Below are 20,600 nucleotides of genomic sequence, written 5' to 3'. Positions count from 1 at the left end.
GTCTGGGCAGTGAACATCTTTAGTCCAGCATATTTCACTTGTGAGAACTGGCAGCAAGCCGTTCTTACCCTCGGGGATAGGCTGAGGTCTAGGGTGGTCCTGGGTCTTGGCCACCTCCACAGCAGGGAATGAGGCACAAGGGGGCTTGTCGCTCAGGGCCTCTAGGGTCTCACTCTTGTTGACAGTGTTGTTTTTCACCAGGAAGAGGACCCTGTTCCCATTACCCTCTGCATGCTGGGAGGCCAGATCCAGCACGGGGGGTAGAGAAGTGCCAGGGAAGGGCAGGCTGGGACTTGTCGCTGCACTGGACACGTCACACAGTGTCAGTCTGCTCTGATGAATGCCAGACTTTGCTTGCTGAGAGGAAGAATACACATACAATTTTATTCCACAACCACATGCATTATGTGAAAGACAATCGTGGCAAAAAAAGCTAAGAGTTTCTCATTGGCTTGCAACACATGTCAGTTTTCTGAAAAAAGCACAGTGCGATCTGAAATAATTGTGTCTGTGATGGATACAGCATTATTGTTATCCACCAACCTGAAGGGCAGGTGATTGTATGTTATTGATCCCAGCAGGAGCGTTGTAGCTGGCTGTAGCTAGGGGATTAGGAGAGAGGGAGGAAGGGGATTTGGTGCTTATGGTCTGTGGAGAAGAGGAGGAGGCTGGAGGACTAGAGCCAGAGGTGACCGAAGACTCATCACAAGGAGAGCGAGGCAAGAGACTAAACCATTGGTTGCTCTTGTCATTCAGTATCTTGGAGAGCTGGTCATCATGAAGGACAGATTGAGGGCTGCAGGTTATCCAGGGACTTCTTTTGAACTGGGGGGCACTGAGAAGAGATGGCACTGAAGTATCTGTTTTATCCGTGAGCCCCTTGTGAGGGGCTGCAGGCGGGGGACTGTGGGATATTGCTGTCTGAGAGGTGGGATGTGAGGGATAAGATGCAGTGGTAGGGATTTTAGCAGAATGACTGTTCTGACTTTTGTGAGAATTGATGTCTGAATCTCGAACCATTTTGGCTACTTCAAGGAGTTTGCTGAGCTTAGATAGGGAGCCAGGTTTCTGGAGGAAGAGATTGAGACTGTCTTTGTCCTGCTGGGTCTCTGGTGTGGCTGTATCACCATCTGTGCTCTGTGCTGGGCTGGATACCAGTGGCTTCTTTGTCTCTTCCAGTGGCTCCTCTTTTATCCTGACCACCTGAGCAGTCTCCTGTCTTTCCTTCTCTTTCTCCACCTCTTCATAACCTGAGAAACATTAAACGGTCAGCTCAGGGAAAGTGCACAATAACACATTCAAATTTATATCCTGCACAAGGATAAAAGTGAATAAAAACTGAGCGATTAGATTGGGTTTGCACCTTCGCCACTCTCCACGCCTTCAACAAAGACGCCACCACACTGCGGAAGGACCCAGTAACGCCTCTTGTAGCGGTCCTGTCCAATCATCATGGAGCGCAGTGAGTGAGATGAGTCAAACAGCTTCTGTCTGATCTGACTCTGTTGCTAAAGAGACGGTAAATACAAGAGGGTGAACTATGATGTATCGAATAGTTCCTCCTGAGAAAAAAATGGTCTCAAAGAGTTAAAGTTTACCTTATATGTTTTCTCAATCTGTTTCTCCAGCTCTTCCACGCTGGCTGAGTGTACACTGTCGTCCTAGATGAAAAGATCTCATTAGTGTGAGGCCAGTGGAGCGGCTGACATTTACTACAACAAACACTGATTTCGCCGCTGGCACCAGTAAAAAGCATCATGCTGTTACTGACCTCCTCTTCACATATCTCCGCTTTCTTCCCTTTCTTTCCCCCTGAATCCTCTTCCTCCTCCTCATCATCATCTCCTTGGTCCTCACTGTCGTCATCCTCGTCGTCCTCTTCCTCACTGTCCCCTTCTTTCCGCTTGCATTTGCTCCTGGCAGTGGGGATGACACAGGTGTGGCTGTCCTCCCCTCCCACACTGCTGTCTCTCTTCCCTGTCCTCTTGGCATGGATGCTCCTCAGTCTTTGAAGTCAAAAATGGACAGAGGAGAAATGAAAATCAGCTTTTAGAGTCTATATTCCTGTGAGATCTGACTGGTTAAGAATTCCAAGTCATTTCAGCATCACCGTCTCATTCACTAACAAAAACTTTTTGAAATGCATGCACAGAACCTTTCAGTAACCCCTTGGACGAAGCGCATACTCACTTGCGAAGTTTTCCCTCAACAACCCACTTATCCTTCCGCAGGTAGGTCATGTGATCTATGTTTTTGTCGATCTCACTGAAAAGTATCATATTAAAAAAGATGTTTCTGTGACCTTTATGTATAATAAGTGCATGATACATTTGCACCACACTGCAGTGCGCACCAGATGTGTTTCTGGTGCTAATGAAAAATTAATGACAAGTAGTTTGATGCAACCTTGTGAAACTGTCCATCAGACCATGGTTTGTCATATTCCTTCCGATACTTCTGTTATTTCATCAAAATTTAAGCTCCCATGAATAAAATCAAGTAATTTTTTTCTACTCTCAGTCAAAGAGATGAATTTGTTTACTTCAGGCACATAAGAAACACTTGTTACAGTGCACTCAAACAATTTTATGTATATTGTATTTATGTAACAAATGTATCAATGCCTTAAAAATCCCAGGTTTAATTTTGTTGTGAATAGTCCATTAACATCCTGTACCAAACTTGCTGTTGTGCTGTCAAATTGCAAAAATAAAAGACCACATGTGTGTCAGAAGGAAGGAGATCCCTCACCTGGTCACAGCTTTACTGCAGCAGAGCTCATTAACCAAGAATGCAAGCATGGAGGCCTTTTGAGATGGACTGTGGGCTTGAAAAGCCTTAGTCCTGAGGCTAAGGGCCAGAGCAGCCAGCTCTGTCTGCTCACAATGGCCCTCCATGTAGATCTGCAGGATCTCAGACACATTGTCTTGGTTGATCTCCACATTAGTCAAGTGGTCCCCCAAGCTGGTTTTGATCTAAAAGAAATATTTAAAGGATGGAGTTTAATCAGTGTTTAACAAATGTTTTTTCCCCACTAAGCTTAAAGAAGAATTCTTTTTTTGTATACTTAAACCTCAAGGATATCAGGCCACAATGGGAGTCTGTTAGCACTGTCCTAAGCAATAATCTCTTCTTGATGCTAAGTGCTTAAGTGGCCCCTGGGGGATGCATCTGGGACCCATTTAGCATGTATGGATTATTATGAAACATGCTTGATGTTTAAGTTAATAGTCTGGCTATGCAATGTCCTTTTATGAAAACCTCTCTTGGTGTGGACACAAGACACAACAGCCTGAGACAGCCTCTTATTATGAGCAAGATTATGTAAAATCACTTAAAGGCATAATTACACAGGATGGAGGAATGGATCGGGGGGGATGAATTAAAATTGTGGTCTTAATCTAAGATGTGTACAAAGAGCCCTAAACACTTACACCCTCCTAAATAGACTCTTCATTTAGCTGCAGAGCCAAAGTACTGATAAAACCAAGTAGTACTGAAAAGTGATATTTGTACAATAGTAGTGTCCGAATCAATAAAGTCAAAAGAGTTTTCAAAATGGTTTTGTAAGGATGTGTGTAAATACACATGTAATGTACAGTACCCAAAGCATTTACACTTCAACAACTGTACAAGTCCTACACTTACAATGACTCTCACCTTGTGACCTGCAGGTATACCAGGATCACACACAGCTGCAGAGACCATGCTCACCAGCAGGTCCTGCACCTTGCCCATACTGTCGCCGATGTTGAGTAACCCCTCTTGAAGGTCACTTAGGTTGAGGATGTTTAAATTCATGTCTAATCCCAGGACCTTTCCAAAGCTGCGCAGAAACTGCAGCACCATCAGGCAGTCAGAGAAGGTGCTTCCTGGTAAGACCAGACCAGGGATACGTGACAACTCTGGAAGCCGCTGGAGGGAAATAAAACTTGATTATCTTTCACTCATTTCTAAAGAAACGGATGTTATTTTGGATTTAAACCAGCCCTTTTCACAACAATATTAAAATTAATTACAGTTTCAAATATTTTGTTACTTTTTTCAGACTAATTTTTCTCATTAGTTCAGTTGAAGAAATGTTATAAATACAAGCTCCGAATTTCTTGATTACAAGTGTCTGATCAGTAATACTTGGGGTTATTATTTCAGTAGCCACTTGGTGGCAGTATTTTGACCTACATCTGTTTTCTTTTTAATCAATTGCAGATGCTTTCAGTGATATTAAGCATCTATTTTGGTATATCTGATAGTGAAACAATGAAACCATAAATTTGTCAAAAGCATTTCTAATCATCCTGCCTATAGCTCCTACAGTGATTATACTGATTGATTTCCATGTCAAAAAAAAAATCGCTGGCCTGGTTGAAAATCTAATCTTTCCACACACATCTACTCCACAGATGGAGACTATCTGTGGTGATATATATGGACACTCATTTTCATCTGCCAACAGCTCCACAATGTGTGAATACCTTATGATCTGCTAAACACATGTCTTCATTTGGCTTCTTCAGCTCCTTCGCTTTTTCCAGTTCCAGTCTTCTGAGCTCTAGTTTCCTCTCCTTGTTTAACCGTTTCTCATCCTTCTTCTCTTTCTTCAGACGCTCTTTCTCCTACAGCCGAGAGAAAGAGAATTATTCAAAACGTCCCTTGAAATTGTTGCTGGGTCAGATATTGTCAATTATTTTTTACAGAGGGTGCTCAGAATGAAAACAGAAACTATGACCTCAAATGTTTAATCATGAAAAAGAGATGAATTAACAAAACATTTATTAAAGATTTAAAACATGAAAACATAAATGTTATTATGTCCCACCACCACATGAAATTATTTTAAAGGAAAAAAACACAATAAACAGTGTAGCAGAACGGACAGGAGGAGAGAATAACCAGAGATAAGGAAATGTGAGCAAGTCAGCAGTTACTCACCTCTGCTTTCTTACGGGTTTCCACAGCCTTCATGAGCATCATGTGCTGCCTGCGTCTCTCCCTCTCCTAGCAGAGCACAGGCACATCGTTTCTATTCTATTTACAGTTTCTATTATTTTATCAAGAGACAATGGGGTCATACATACAACACAGAGAATGAACCACTTGGCATGCACTGTAGAAGATGCAGCATTGGTCACCGTTTGTCACAATCATAACGTTGCACATTGTATTCCAGCTTAAGTGTAAATACATACATAACAGTTAAACCAAATGGAACATAATGATCGACAAAAAGCTAATGAGGGGAGTGATGCGTACAGAAAGCATAAGCTCAAAGTCACAAACAGCGATTATTAATCTGAGCATGTTGGCAAGCGGCAAACTGAAAGCTGGTATAGGCCGAGAGATTCACAACTGTAAGCAGCAGGTATTAAGGGTTACAGCAGCAAGCAAAAGAATGAGTGCATTTCCAATAAACTAATGAATAATGTCATATGAAACTATCAAGACATCCTAGAGATTAAATTTAATTAATGATATTTTAACTCCGCTTTATTTATTGCGAAAACTAAACTATAGAAGAAGATTACAATGCTCATAGCTTCAATATTAACAAATGACACAGCTGCACTGCCATGGTAGAATCTCAGATGAAGAAAACTAACGAATTTTGCTCTGGTCCTCAACTCTCTCCATTAAGTCATTGTCAAGAATACAAACTGTATATTGACTTTTCCAGATGGTAAAATGGATGAAGAAAGTTGGCTCACATACTCTAGAGAAAAAGGCGCCTAACTATTCAGTCCAAAACAGAAACAATCAAATAGGTCGTCAGTATTCTTTCAGGTTATCAGAAATCTTTTCATCCTTGTATAATTTCTGTGGAGTCGAGACATTTTTGATCATATTGGGGAGATAATGGATGTGTTTTCTCCGAGAGACAAATAGCACAGACATATGCAGTGCACTGTTCTGGAAAAGCCATGCAGAGGGATGTAGTATGACTGTAGCCAATGCCACACTTAACGCATTGCTGTGATGGCAGCCATTTATCACAACACATTCACAATATGTTGTTAAATGTACAGAAACAAACATACCCATACCATATCTAGTCTATGCCTCTCCAATTCCTGGTAGAAACAGTTAGCAGGTAATAAGAAGTAGAGAAGTCACAAAAGAAAATCAATGCAAGAAAAATCCAACCTATAGAAAGCTGAAATAAAAATACACCAAAGAATCCCAAAGCATAATTTGACAGGATATATTGTACAAATTATCATTAGTTAGAGACCATCTCCCAAGACATTTAACTTATGTGGTCATTATTCAAGTAATATGGTCATGGCCAAAATACCCACCTGGTGCTTCAGTATCACAGCTTGCAGTCTTCGCATCTCCTTCTCCTTCAGGAAAAAAGATTAATTCAATTAGAAACCAAAACATATTCACACTAATTTACATAATTTTTAAAAAGTGTACAAAAATGGCTGGCCCTCTCGTCCTGTTCACCAACAGCCTGCAAAAATTCCAGGTCTCTTGGCTTTAATAGTCAAGCTAATGTGAAAACGAAAAACACCCTCGTTTTAGAGATATATGTAGAATACAAGGAGGTGATCCAACCTCTTTTAATCACTGTGATAAACCAAGGCCGGAAAAACCCCTTCTGCACTGACAAGCAGTACTATGGAGCAAAAAGATTACAGGGAGGAGAAGCAGGGGCAAAGACTGAGAGTCAGGGGCAAAGACAGAGTCGGGGGCATATGGGACATTTGTGGTGGTTGATCAAGAGAACAGGCTGACTTACAGAGTTTGAGTCCAGGAGCAACAGTGACAAAAACACAGATTGCTCATAAATCTCATCTTACTCACCTTGTTTCGTTTCTCAGCCTCCAATATTCTGGCATTGGCCGCTTCTTCTTTTTTCTTTCTTTTAGCCTGTGTTTGGAAAAAATGTATTGCAGTCAGGAAACAGGAGTGATTGATGCACTCTTTCAAAACACATACAGTATGTAGACCACAACAAAGCTTTGACTTAATTAACATTTGATTGGGGCAGGAATTTTTGGCAAATGAAAATCAATAGATATAATTTTCTTAATGGAAACCACTACATGAAAATAATGAAGGACGAGAAAATGATCTCCAAATACATATAAATCTTGCTTGTAAAAGTGATATCAATTAAGTGTTGTACTTAATAATTTGTATAAATTTAGTATGTGTTTGCTAGATTGCAATTTTTTAATCTGTTTGACAGTTGCTGAAGTCAATAGAAAATATTTCAAACAAAGATAAATAGAGCCAACGGCTCACAGATAATATCAAATCTAACATATTGAAATCTTCATGATTATTCCCTCCCATTAACACTGAAAGACAAAACGGCAGTGGCAATGTAGTTATTACAAAACACCAGCAGGCAGTAAGAATAAATTAAGCAAAATTTCGATCAGTAATTATAGCCCCAATGAAATCCTGTTAAGAGCTGCTTGCCAAGCGTGTCAACTGAAATTTGATTTATAAAAGCTAAAATACTTCACAGCTTCTATTAGTGAGGGAATGCAAAATAGGTATTCCACCTAGCCATGGTAAACTCTGGGCCACCTTTTACTTAATGAAATACTGTATTTTGTATTAAGCTCCATCACGGTCTGAGGAGATTTTCATATTCAATGGCACTTTTGCAAAAAACCAATTAAGCATTAGTCACATGTACTCACTGGATGTGACCAAAAGTGGGACGAAATAATTTAGGAATAGCCTTTGGTTGGCTTTTTTAAAAATCCTATCAACAGCAGAAAGGAAGTGTTTTAGAATGTTTCTGCAATAACTTTCAGGACGAACCTCGAGAATTTGCTGTGCACGGAGTTCTTTCTCCATACGAATTTGCTGAATGCGCTTGATCTTCTCCTGGTAAAAGGATGAGGGCAAGATCAAATGAATTAACTGTTAAGTCATGCATGTTATAGCGAGGCGGAGGGTAGTGGGGTGTGGGGTGAAGAAGTACAGTGGGTCTATGCAGATGAGGAAGGTGCAGCATTCTGAAGGATAGCAACTTCCTTCTAGAATTTCAAAGCATTTCAACTGTGCTTAAAACCTTTTCACCTTGGAGTGCACAAACTCTGAATATGCAACAGAACAGAGCAGCTGCAGATAGTTATAACATCTCTGCATGGAAAATTAAACAATGCACACAAAGTAAACTCCTTACTTGCTGTTTAAGAATCTTCATCTGCTCTCTCTTTTTCCGCCTCTCCTCAGCAGCCATTATTGCTGGAAAACAAAAACAAATTAGGCTTGCAAACAGCATATGATCTAGTATTAGAGAAGAGTCTGACAGTTTACCTTGTTGCTTCTTTGCCTCCTTGGCTGCTTGCGCCATGGCCTGCTTCTCTAGTTTTCTCATCAATTTGATCTGAGCGGCCTGTCGAGCTATTTCTGCAACATGGCACATAAAATATGAAATATGAAATGAGAGACCTTACTAAATTAAAAACTTAAATGAAAAACTGACCCAAAGTTACCCCTTAAATCCTTCTAAATGACCTCCAGAGAAAACGCCTGGAGTTTTGGCAACAAGCTACAGTTTTTATATCCATGGGAAGAGTGCAAAATGCCCTTGACTGATCTTAACAGTAAGAGCAAAAGGCCTTGCTCAATATGCAACATGTCTAATGGCGGCATTATGTTATGACTATTCAGAAATTGCTGTCTCTTCTAGGAAGGTTTTAGTATGTGTGAAGCCCTTCCAGCTTGGATTGAGGTGCTGACACCAAAACATTCACCACTGATAGTTTAGATAGTCGAAAATGGTTTTGTAATTAAACTCTATTGTAGCCAAGATGGAAATATCTTGAAATGGTATCACATATGTGCAGGTGGCTAATTATCCTCTGAAAAAAGTAAATGTAACAACCCACAAAGTGGAAATTTATCATTTTAACACGTGTCACTGAAACATTTCTAAGATGTAAACTGACCTTGAGCTTCCAGTTTGCGTAGCAGCTTGGCATTACTGACATCTTGAAAGTTATTTTCACCAACATTTAGAGGATGAGCCTTCAATTGTCGGGCCCCAGTAATATCACCAGTGGGCTGGTGCTCAGACTTCAAGCGGCGGCTGCGCCTCCCATCCATTGCTATGATACAAGGAGTGATCTCCTCATCAGCCAGCAAGAACCACTGTAAACCCTGTTTAACATGAAATACAGAGAAGAAAGATTAAAACAAACAAAAGGAAAAAAATGCCTAGACTGACTGTTATCTAGTAATTGCTTTCTTTAATGGATCATCAGGTTGACTGGCACAACTCCTTAGCGCTGCAGTGTTGAGACACTGTGGGGATAAACATCAAAATGCAGAATGCGTTTTTGTACTTTTCCTGCATTTAGACAAAAGCAGGCTATTGTTCTGGCTTAGAACTTTGCAAAAACTGATAGAGATGTTTCCTTAACAGATACAGTATGCAAAAATGTAAATACTTGTATGCCTACTGCAATGTGAGTGTAACTTTCATTTCTCTTAAACCACAAGGTGATCAAAACAAACAGATGTAGGAATTTTATCAGTGCAGTTTACACATCATGGCTTTGAGGTAGGTGTGAATAAAATTACAACAATGGTAGATTGAATTATTTGTATTTCCCAGCTATACCTATTAAATTACTATTTTCACAAAATCAGTGTCATCATTCCTCAGTGAATAAAACTAAATACAAATTCTAGATATGACTACATCATGATGAAATGTCATCTAACAACAGCTGTGTTTTGGAGATCATTCTCAATAGAAACACTCACAGAAAAAAAAAAAAAAAAAAAAAAAAAATAGAGGAGTAGCAACATTTACCTCTGGTCCTTCTCTGGCTTCATAGAAGTCACCGACTTTAATTTTTGTACTAAAGCTGAAGTTATCCCGAGAGATTTCAGTTATTCCATTCCGCAGTAAGTACTGCAGACAAAAGAACAATGCATACTAATTAAATCATTGAAGGAACTTATGACTTTTATTACCAGTCAAATGTTGTGACTTTGTAGGCAATTACATACAACTATAGTGATGCAATTAGTATGTGCCATCATATAAGGCTTTAAATCTAAAGGTATTTTCCATAAAATAAAGTGACAAATTATTGATTCACCTTCATTACATCTGGATACTGACGTAGCTTCTTCCCACATGGGGCAAAGTAAGCCACCTCCCCTTGCAGACGACCTGCCACAGTCCTGATCCGGGTCTCTCTCTGCCACCTGAACAAACAAATTGCAAACAATGTAGCACATCGTTTATATGAAAATAATACCATAATACTGTTGTTACAGCTGTATCTAGTCATAAATAATATATATCTTAAATCTTAAATTTTCTATCATGAAAGTTCCCTCCTGCTGACAAATGATGTAACGGATGTCTGTACAGCTGTGTACTGTGTAGTCTGTGACCCTTGCAGTAATCAGACTTCTAAATGGCCATGGGCCAAGTGGGGCAACCCCTCAGTCCCCCATGAGCTCCACTGGAGAGCAGCCATAGCTTACAGAACAGACATGTAGAGGCTGTTATCCCAGAGAAGGGGGCTGAAATACAGTCTTGTGGCCTCTGCTTCCTGTGAACCTGCTGATGAAAAACATCCTGAGAAGATGAAAGGCGGCTCTGATCCAAGGCTGCAGAATTTGTGGGCAGAGAGCTGCTAATGTTGCATGTCTGTGTTGAGGCTGGATGCAATTAACCCCTTGTGTCGAAATGCTGGGCCTCATTTCATTTCCTGCCCACTCTGACTTACTACTCAAGACTGGGTTTTTAAGGCCCCTTACAGGAAGGCAAGGATCTTTTTTGTGGTCTGCTCATACTCAGGCATTGATGAAGATGTCACTGTGCTCAAATCAGGAACCATAGCAAGGCTTTTTAAAAGACTATTACAGTTTTTACCCTGGGAAAATTGTCTGAGCATTATTAGTATTTTTTTGCCCAGTGTCATGTTGCAGTTGCCCACATTTATACTGAGAGAATGGAGTATTTCTTATTCATTCTTTTACTGAGCTAAACGTGTCAACACTAAGTTTACTAAAACTCTATTAATTGTCTGTTGCATGTAGCAAATTCAGAGATAGAGTCGGCTCCACAAAGAAAAGTTGTCCACAGATGACCTTTTAGAAAAGGTCGCTAGTCAGCCCTCAGTGAGCTGACATTTAACTATAACACCAATTGCATAAACACAAACAATACAGCAAGTATGACAGCAAGGACAAATTGGACATGCCCAGACCATCAACTCATTGTGTGTTTCCTTTAATATGAAGTGCATGCACAATAGCTCACCCAAACTCAAGAGGCAATCGTAGAACTCTCTCATCTGTCACTCTTCTCCTCCTTCCTGATCCTAAAAACGGGAGAAATTACTCAGCGCCTTCAACCTGAACAATTGCAAAAAAAACTTGGCATTTTTACAGGGAGGGAGCCACATTCTTGAAAACAGAGGAGTCTCTGTTAGACAAATCAATCTGTTGTGGATAGTTGTTTTATGTATGAAAATGCAAACTTTATATCACATAACTTCCAACTAAATGACATGATCCAGGGCAGTGGAATCTGTGTTAAGTACAGCATGGTAGGTTAGCCAAAGTCAGGTTCCGCAATAAGATACATGGACATTAATATAAAATATTAGACAAACAATTTTCTGTTCTTTTGACAAATCAGAGAGGTTCAAAACACAGGAACAGAGCGTGGACAGCAACAAACCTATCCGCTGCCATAACAAGTTTAAAAATGTCTCCAAGTTCATCAGGAGTAATTCACTGCACATAGCTCTTATTACTCAATAGCAAGACTAAATGGAAAGAAATGAATACTTTCTCATTATGGAAAGTCAGAATTCAGTGCTGTTAGTAATGTAATATGCTCCATGACTCATCCAGTATCAGATTTATAAAGCATCTGCCTGGGTTATTAAAGCAAAAGCTGCTGGAGATAATCAAAACAATGACGCAACAAATTTCTTCCAGAGAGCTCATTTTAACCTGGAACTATTAAGACACATACTGTATATTCTTGTTTTCATCCTGGAAAAATAAGCGTCCTTTTCCACAGGTTTTAGTCTGAATAACCAAGAGGGAGGGAGGACAAGAGTGGGGGAAAATAAACACCATCCTGACTCTGGGCATGATCCTGCTTTATTAACTGAGAGAATAACACTTTCCTGAACCAGACATCAAAGTATCTCAGTGAATTTTCATTTCAAGCTGTAGTTTATAGATGTATTTGGGCTTTTAGAAAACTAGGATTTGTTACCTGGCAGTGTGGCAAATGTTAGGGACGGGGATGGGGTGCTGTGGCTACTCAATGCCCCTGCGCTGGTCAGTGTGGTGGGGGTGAGTAGATTATTAGGTAAACTAGGAGGTTTGATGATCTGCAGGTTAAGCAGGTTGGCTGAGAGGTTCGAGTAGGACTTGTGAGTAGACAACTTTGCTTGAGCTGCTTTCGGAGGAGTCCTTTCTGCATCACTATCTGCTTCTGTCTCACCGCGCTCTTTCATGTCATCTTCAGAGCCATCAGAGTCGCTCTCCAGATTGCTCTCTGACTCTGCAGGGAATTCCAGCGTGACAGAGGGAAAAAGAGAGCAGAAATAAATCCTAATTAGCATTCTTCTCACAACCAAACCACACAGAACACTGCTCAATTCTCAAAGAAACCTGATCTAACAGCTTCTATATGCACCCATGGCATTTCTTTGTTAAAGAGAGGTCTGTTTAATCTAACCTGACAGGCTACTACCAGAATCTTCATCCTCAATATCATCTTCATCGTCATCATCATCATCATCATCATCATCTTCATCATCATCATCATCTTCATCATCGAAGTCGTCTCCTAAAGAGTCTGAGTCTGAGTCCTTGCTGCTGTGGATATCAGACTCACTCCCTCTGACCAAGTCTACAGGCAGACAGGATGGGTTGGTTTTAGGGAGGCTCTTTCCTGCATGCAGAGATTTGGAAGTTTTGGTCTTCCTTGCTCCGTGAGCAAGCCCTGATGAGGCAGAAGATTTAAGTGGGGAAGCAGAGCTGCCTGATGGTTCCTTGGTGCCAGTGCTCAAGTTGATGGGCATCGGGTAGGAAGGGCTGGTAGCTGCCAGAAGTGGCTTGCTGTTGGGAGTGCTGCTCTGGCTGCGGGGCTTAGTGATAAGAGCCAAAGGGGCATCCTGAACTTCGCTGTGGATCGCTCCATTAGGGCGATGGTTCAGGAACAGATTGGTGTCATTGCTGTGTGGGAGAGACAGCAAATGACTACTCAACATATCTGACGAATATTTAGGTGGTATCAGCAATGGTGAAGAGGATGCTGAATTTTTGTAGCTTTTATACCAGTTCTGGCTCGAAGGTTGCAGAGAGAAAGTCTGCTTGAAAGAGTCCTTGGAATGGAGGGGCTAAATAAAAATGAAGGGAAACAAAGAAAAAAAGGAAATAATTACACAAACTGTCACTCACATTACATTACTGTGGGCTGTGAATGAAGGAATTTAAGGTGTAATAAGAGACAGGGACAATGAAGAGCAGGCTCAAACCTGTCAACAACAATGAAGAAAAAAAGGCTGCTGTGGAAAAATATTTTCAAACTGTTTGGCTTAGTGCCATCGTGCAACTTTAGCTGTCATCTTGTATTTGTTGCTATTGTCATACTCTGGCATCCAAAAGCCTGTATTTTATGTACCACCATCATATGAATTTAAACTCTCTTGTTACAGATTGCCACATTTTCCCTCCTTCTCAGAATAGTGACAATAACTGAGTCCTGTAAAAGAGGCCGATTTCTCTCTCTTGATAACAAACATCCTTAAGTATAACAGAGCTAATTGCTTGTCAGTTTTGAGATGTATTCCCAATAGAGCTAAACGTCACTTTATGTCACTTCTAGACTTCTAGTCATGTGGTGGTCAGACTCTTTTGTAGTGTAATAAAAGCTCTGATAATAGTGTATGCATTCATCTTCTGTTGTGAAGGAACTCACTGATTTTTATTTATTTCATGACAGAGAAAATGATGGACAATACATGAAAACAGAGCTCCTTCTATTGAAAAAGAGAGTGAAACACTTTAAAGCTTCATTACAGAAATTTATTTTCTGTAATTTAGGTAGAATTTTGAAAAAAGGTTAATCAGCTACAATGCAGCAGTGTGAATAAAAAATATAACTCACCTGTTTCAGTTTAAAACTGTTGAAGTGTAATGAGATTTCATCCGGGAGGCTTCCACTGCTCTCCTTCAGGCTATCAACAGGCTGTGTATGTTTGGGAGAGCGCATCAAAATGTTTTGTTTATCTGAGGGCTTTTTTGAGGCTAACAGTGTTGGTGGTTTGGGTAAAGAAGAGAGACAGAGAGGTTTGGGAGAAGAAAGAGATGAGGATTTAGGAGAGGAACCCAAAGAAAGGAGTTTTGCAGGGGAACAGAGAGCAAGAGGTTTTGGAGAAGAAGAGACAGAGCTATGCTTTGGTGAGGATGAATGAGAGAAGTGCTTTGGTGAAGTGGAAGGAGGCAAGTGTTTGGGTGAGTTGGAGAAGGATATGGGGTTGGGTGAGGAGGGCAGAGGAGAAGCCTCCCTGTGGGACTGTGCTAAGGGACTGTTGCTGGCTGCCAGCCCTGTGGCCTGGATGACACTGATGTGTTGCTGGCCTTCCTCCTCTGCAGCCCTGGAGCTCTGGAGGAACTGTGTTGTGGATTGAGGACGGCCAGCAGGATGAGAAGAGGACTGGAGGCGGTACGAGGAAGTCAAAGGAACACTATCACGATGACTGTCTTGAGTTGTATTTCCATCAGCAGTGCAAGGTCTATTCTTTTTACTCTCAGAAGTGTTCTGTGTCAGCCGCTGAGTAGGAGGATGAGGAAAACAGGGAGAAGACAGCATGTCATGTCAGCTCCTGCTGAGAAAGCCTCACAGTGGCAGCTCTGTCAGCTAGCACATTCGTCCAGTATGCCACCCACCACTAAAGCTGCTTTTGACAATCCAACTAACATTTACTTAACAGAGAGCAGTTTTACACAGGGACTTTTTTGAAAATCTGTTACACACTAACCCTACAAAATAACGTCTGGCTTCATGCATTATTCTGTTAAAGAAACTAAAAAAAAAGAAAATCTTTGTCTATGTGTAGCTCTTTAAAGTGTTAGACAAAAAATGTCAACTAATTTTCAGTGCTCATCTGAATATGCTGAATATTTAAACACACACAGCAGCACTTCAACATAGCCTTGCCTTACCTTGACTTTCCATTTAACTTGACTCTCTGAATCAGAGTCTTCACTGTCATTGCTCTGATCATCCTCATCTTCATCGTTGTCCTCCTCTTCCTCATCCTCCATGTCATCAGGATCACTGCTGCTCTCCTCACCATCACTGGAGCTATCTGACAAGGATCCTGACTGGCTGCCACTCATGCTTGAGGTCTCTTGTGGTCTTTTGCTGGGTTTCTAAAAAATAAGAAAAGTCCACATTTCTCAATAAGAGTAAACTTATCAGTGAAGTGGGCTTTCATGCATATACCGTAAATAAGAAAAGACACGTAAATGCTTGACAAAACATTAACCTTTTCTTTCGTTTTCAGAACAGTCTTCTGGTGTAGTCGGCCTAGGTCTGGACTGCTCTTTTGACTCCGGCTGTTGGCTTTAGTTTTGTCCTTGTTTCCCGTTGCTGGAAATGAACTGGTGTTCACAGCAGAGTTCCCAGTAGGAGAGGAAGCACTCCTACCATTCACTGTTCCATTCACGCCTACAGAAACTGGCATTGTACATTTCTTCAGATGGGCACTCATGAGAACAAGCAATATGAATCAAACACATTAGGAGGACAACAGAAAAGAATAACAACTTTACAGCATCTCAACAGCACTTCAGTGCAATGTCAACAGCAGTTCTGCAATGGTATAATCATGTACATATATGGCAGGGACCTAACTGTCACTTGCTAGTTTATCCTTCATTGGCATGTCTTTGTTATTGCCTCACTCAGTTTATTGAATCAGTCTTTGTAGAACCTATTTGCTTTGCTGTAAAGTACAACAACGTGTATGACCTTTAGCAGGAGCTAACCTGAGGTACGGGACTGTAAGTGAGCGGGATCACAGTTCTTGAAGGTTGATGCAAATACAGGATGAAGACCCAGAAGAGGAGGGAAGAATGCTGCAGCTCCTCTGGTATGTGCTTCAGATGGCCGCCACCAGTCTGGAGTGGGGGAGCGAGATACTGTACAGTTAGGCAAAAATAGCCCTTCTATCTATGTACAGATATACAGAGAATTCAATCTGTCAACGAACTGTAAGAGCAGAAGTTTATCTAATCGGATAATAACACTAATCAGTCAGTTCAAAGTATAGGTTTGAACTGGAATTGTGTGTGAGTTTTGCCTCATCTGCTGAACATTTCCCAGCGGCAATACAGTTTCCCAAAAGCCACACCTTTCTGAGTGTTAACATCATTTGGTCATTCAAAATGCACACAAGTAACTCTCACCAAAATATAATGCTCAAAACTTTCTAACAGAGAGAATATTGAAAACGAAGGACCAAATTAGATGCTCTTGTCTTCATAGTTTCATAAATAAGTTTAATATATAATCTCTCCATCAAAATAATGGACGACAACATAAAGCAGAGCATACTGTTGCATGTACTTGCTTGCTTATCAGAAGAATGCATTACATGGAAAAGATAAATACGTAAAAGCACAATTTACTACCGTCCTTAGCATTTGCAAAGTATTTCACTTAAAATATAATCCAGGAGAACCCCACAAGACTTGCTATTGCTGACTTTGAAAAACTTTAACATGAAGCAGACCTCTCTCGTCACCTCCATTAGTCAAATTAAAAACAATGCAACTTGAGCTTCCTTACCTGGAAATGTACCAAACTGGGGGTGAGCAGCCAAGGCAGACAAACCCAGACTACCAAGGCCTCCAAACTCAGACCGGCCTGAAGTTGATGTGTAGACCCCAAAAGCTGGATGGCTGAGTAAGGGAAAACCGCTGGAGCTACCAGATGTATTTAAACATTCATTCCCCGTCATCTGTAGCAAATGGCCTGGAGAACAAAGGATTTTATCTAGTAATCAATCCATCATTCTAGTTAACTAGATAGGCTATCTGTCTATCTAGATACTCTATTAGATACTCTATTACTCTATTATACTCTATTATATTCAGGTGCAATAAAATATACAATGAAGACACAGTTGTCTGCTTCATCTGTTCAAAACTCCCTAAGCAAATAATAGACACACTAGTCTGGGGAGTCTGAAAATCCATTTCTAGGAATAATAAGGATTCAGGGGGTGGCACAACCGATCACATAAAAAAACAAAAAAAAAAAAGAAAGACAAACATACGAAATCTGACCAATATGCTCTCTGTGTATTTGTTTATAACTGTATCAAAGCCCCAACTGTAATTCTGACCAACTTCAATGAAAATGAACTGAAAAGGTGCATTTGTGGAATTTGCTCCAAATTTTTGTTTATTTACAGAAGTCAAAAATACCACAATTTAATTGACGTGAAAGTGGAGCTGGAAACTCTAAAACCACAGTGGTTTTATTATTTAAGAGTCTGCCAAGGTTTTAGCCTCAGCTTATATAATGTATTCCTGCTGTGCTGGAACTGTGAAATGTTTCACCAACTTCTTTAAAATAACCAGGTCATGACTCTTCTCATAAACCAATATGGAATCAGACACTGTGTTAAATGCAATAGGATGTGCTGTATAAAATGTTTCTTAGATAAACTCACCCAGTGAAAGCAATTACAAAGCTTTTAAAAGTATGAAAGCTTGAATATATTTCTAATCAAAGGGGCGTTAGCACAGTGTGTGTTATATCTTTCTTCCACTTCCCACAGGAGATAAGAAATCTCTTGAAAGAACTCAATTTACTTGATACTCATAACAGCAATGCGACTACCGCGGTGCCACAGTACTTTGAGTATTTAGTGTTCAGTCCAAAATAAATTATCTGGGAAATTTCTGTGCACGTTTGGTGTAGGGTCCTGTAAATGAATAATTTATGAGAATGTCTCTAATGTGTTCCTCATTGTCATAGCATGACAAAAAAATACTATTTTTTTGAGCATCTTATCACGAAAGAGAAAAAAAAAAGAAATCACGAAGCACAGTATGTAAATTTGCACATTATTTTATGGTCAGGGGTAATCTGACAGCTTATGCATCACTGCTGCTCAATGCATAATGGCTTTGACCACAATTAGTATTCAGAGAAAACAAGAGGATGTTGGCGGCTGCATGCACAGTGTGAGGCTGACAGACATGTCAAATCACACAGGATAAACCGGAGCTAAAGGTTGTCAAAAGACATCCACAAGGGCGTACACAGCTTTTTAATTGTTGGCATTCATTAATTCAACAGCCTTTCCATTCCTATCAAAATTGTCTGTAACATGTTAAGACTAGAGGAAGGTGTCTTAAGCCCCTTATTGTTGCACAGTTTTAATTCAGTGTTTTCCACAGAATTTAGTTGGACAGCCCCCCTGAGTAAATTTGCTTCTCCTTAATTTTTTTCCTCTCAAAAGCTTGTGTAGACGTGTAGTTATAAAGTGCAGAGTGACTGTAAAGTCATTCAGAGTAGTGCATTCATTTACATTTATAAACAGCTTGTGAATTTAAGGCTGTTTTGATGGCAACTTTTATTATACTTTTTAATGCTGTTGAGAGCACTACACACTCAAACCTTAACCTATCTAAAATAAATTCTCAACCTTGTCCGAAATGTGAGTAGAATAATGAAAAATACTGACTAGAAACAAAATAACACATCAAAACAATCATGTTCGAGTCACATTTGATCCTGTGCCCCGACTTTTTGCACATCTAAGTTTGCTTTGAAGAAAAGTTTTTTTCTGTGTGTGTGCACATACCACAGGTGGTGAGAGGGGAACTGCCTGCAGGCTTAGGGGCTGTGCAGCATTTGGTGGAGGGTGTCTGGGGTGGAGCAGGGGAGGAGCTGGCTGAAGAGGAGGCCATGTGAAGGGAGGACGGTGCTGAAGAGGGGGAGGCCATCCGCTCTCCAGACTCCATATCTGTCAAACACAATCCAGTCAACAAGATGTAAGAGGAGAAAAGAAGAGGATAAAAAAGAACCCACTCATGCCACACACCCTTCTGAGACTTTCTCTCCGACACGAATCTGAATTATCATCACAACAATACTTTCTGCTTGGAAAAAAAAACAAAAAAAAAAACAGTCTTCTACGTGTATCGCTCTGAGATGGCCTTTGTGAAAGAAACATATTGTTTACCGACTTTGAGAGGTATTGTACTGTAATGATATGGTTGCTGAAATGATTAGTCAACTAGTCAGTCACAGAAAATTCATTAACTATTAACCATTTTGAAAATAAATCAGATGCTTAAGTAATTTATGAAGCACAAATGCAAAACATTTGCAGGTTTAAGCTCCTTAAATGTCAGTTTGCCGATTGTAAATTTAACATCTTCGGGTTTGGACTGTTGTTGTCAAAACAAGAAATTTAAACACGTCACTTTGGCCTATGGGAAAATGTGATTTTCTTATATTGTATAGACAAAATGATTGATTAATTATAAAAAAAATTAAATAAAAAATAATACTGTGTAATTATTGTTATAGTATTATAATAATTGTAAGTAGCTTGTAATAAAAAACTGGAACAATGAGTTATTGAAGGTTTTATTTGACACGTAAGTTCCATCTAATGTAAAGCACAAGAGTGAATCACTTCACTGCACATAAGTTTGCTCATTTTATATGTGCTTTTGATATACACCAATATCAGAAAAATAGAAAGACAAATACAAAACATGCAGCATGATGTGATATGGAGAGATGCATAGACAATATATAAAACAGTAGATACAACAGCAATACATACATCAGACTCCCTATACAGTGGCCTACGGTACACAAGCTGCTGGTTCATATCAACTGCTTTCAGAGCTCTTTAATGTAAAGCTGCTACCATACAAGCCATTATCATCTGATGAAGCTGTAAGCCTTAGGAGAAAATTCAATCTTGAGTCGCGTAGGAACACATTTTAATTTTTCCTACCACAACCTTTACATTAAGTCCATACAGATGAGTAAACAGAAGGTGTAACCATAGTTTCCACCATTTTTTTCCGACGACTGTCAAACCACTGGTATTCTGCCCCTCATCCAAATAATGCCGCAGAGATTCTAGTACTTCTCGCATCCCCAGTCTAGTGCTTCACATCCCATTGATCACAAAAGCCCACATCTGAAATCCCCTTTAACACATGCATCTAGATTGTGTTTCACAGCCTGCCTTTGTTATAGTATTGTACATTACACCAACAATTTCCAGATCTCCCCGGTGATTCACAAGAAAACAGGAGCAGCTGATTAATTTGAGGAGACAAAGCTACCCTCTGAATATCAAGTATCATCCCTCACCAGGAATGGCACTGATGAGACGTAAATGACATGAAAGCTGCAGCCATGCTTCACTGATAAGGCCACCGTTTCCTCTGGTAGTGTGAGTAGGAGTTTGTGCAGAGCAAAGAACAAAGGTGCCTTCATATTTATAATGCATCATTAAAAAAAAAAAAAAAAGAAAAGAAGAAAAAAAAACATTCAGTGTATCATTTTGACCTTGCTTCATCAGCCTTCATTT

At 40.1% G+C, this 20,600-nt stretch overlaps 1 protein-coding gene across 5 annotated transcripts in view; it reads right to left on the bottom strand.

The window, feature by feature from the left end:
- LOC130177679 (bromodomain adjacent to zinc finger domain protein 2B) overlaps positions 1 to 20,600 on the bottom strand; it is a 51,609-nt gene that overhangs the window by 4,538 nt on the left and 26,471 nt on the right. For 2 of the 5 annotated variants that reach the window (XM_056389596.1, XM_056389600.1), the window contains exons 3-31: positions 18,846 to 19,007; positions 16,817 to 17,002; positions 16,015 to 16,146; positions 15,513 to 15,703; positions 15,187 to 15,396; positions 14,129 to 14,794; positions 13,297 to 13,358; positions 12,695 to 13,194; positions 12,227 to 12,517; positions 11,255 to 11,315; positions 10,080 to 10,188; positions 9,788 to 9,889; positions 8,919 to 9,129; positions 8,284 to 8,376; positions 8,150 to 8,211; positions 7,783 to 7,848; positions 6,808 to 6,873; positions 6,297 to 6,341; positions 6,036 to 6,068; positions 4,933 to 4,998; positions 4,476 to 4,616; positions 3,661 to 3,915; positions 2,752 to 2,975; positions 2,191 to 2,265; positions 1,772 to 2,006; positions 1,599 to 1,661; positions 1,364 to 1,508; positions 544 to 1,250; positions 69 to 357 (exon numbers count right to left, since the gene is read on the bottom strand). In XM_056389596.1, coding sequence (XP_056245571.1) covers positions 69 to 357; positions 544 to 1,250; positions 1,364 to 1,508; positions 1,599 to 1,661; positions 1,772 to 2,006; positions 2,191 to 2,265; positions 2,752 to 2,975; positions 3,661 to 3,915; positions 4,476 to 4,616; positions 4,933 to 4,998; positions 6,036 to 6,068; positions 6,297 to 6,341; positions 6,808 to 6,873; positions 7,783 to 7,848; positions 8,150 to 8,211; positions 8,284 to 8,376; positions 8,919 to 9,129; positions 9,788 to 9,889; positions 10,080 to 10,188; positions 11,255 to 11,315; positions 12,227 to 12,517; positions 12,695 to 13,194; positions 13,297 to 13,358; positions 14,129 to 14,794; positions 15,187 to 15,396; positions 15,513 to 15,703; positions 16,015 to 16,146; positions 16,817 to 17,002; positions 18,846 to 19,007 — 5,448 coding nt within the window. The remainder of the gene's footprint in view (positions 1 to 68; positions 358 to 543; positions 1,251 to 1,363; positions 1,509 to 1,598; positions 1,662 to 1,771; positions 2,007 to 2,190; positions 2,266 to 2,751; positions 2,976 to 3,660; positions 3,916 to 4,475; positions 4,617 to 4,932; positions 4,999 to 6,035; positions 6,069 to 6,296; positions 6,342 to 6,807; positions 6,874 to 7,782; positions 7,849 to 8,149; positions 8,212 to 8,283; positions 8,377 to 8,918; positions 9,130 to 9,787; positions 9,890 to 10,079; positions 10,189 to 11,254; positions 11,316 to 12,226; positions 12,518 to 12,694; positions 13,195 to 13,296; positions 13,359 to 14,128; positions 14,795 to 15,186; positions 15,397 to 15,512; positions 15,704 to 16,014; positions 16,147 to 16,816; positions 17,003 to 18,845; positions 19,008 to 20,600) is intronic. The other 3 variants (XM_056389597.1, XM_056389599.1, XM_056389598.1) reach the window with 3 other exon arrangements.

This window comes from Seriola aureovittata, chromosome 11, assembly GCF_021018895.1.
Source record: "Seriola aureovittata isolate HTS-2021-v1 ecotype China chromosome 11, ASM2101889v1, whole genome shotgun sequence".
NCBI classification, from domain to species: domain Eukaryota; kingdom Metazoa; phylum Chordata; class Actinopteri; order Carangiformes; family Carangidae; genus Seriola; species Seriola aureovittata.
Note: the sequence above shows the minus strand (reverse complement) of the source record. Positions and strands in the feature narration are given on the sequence as shown.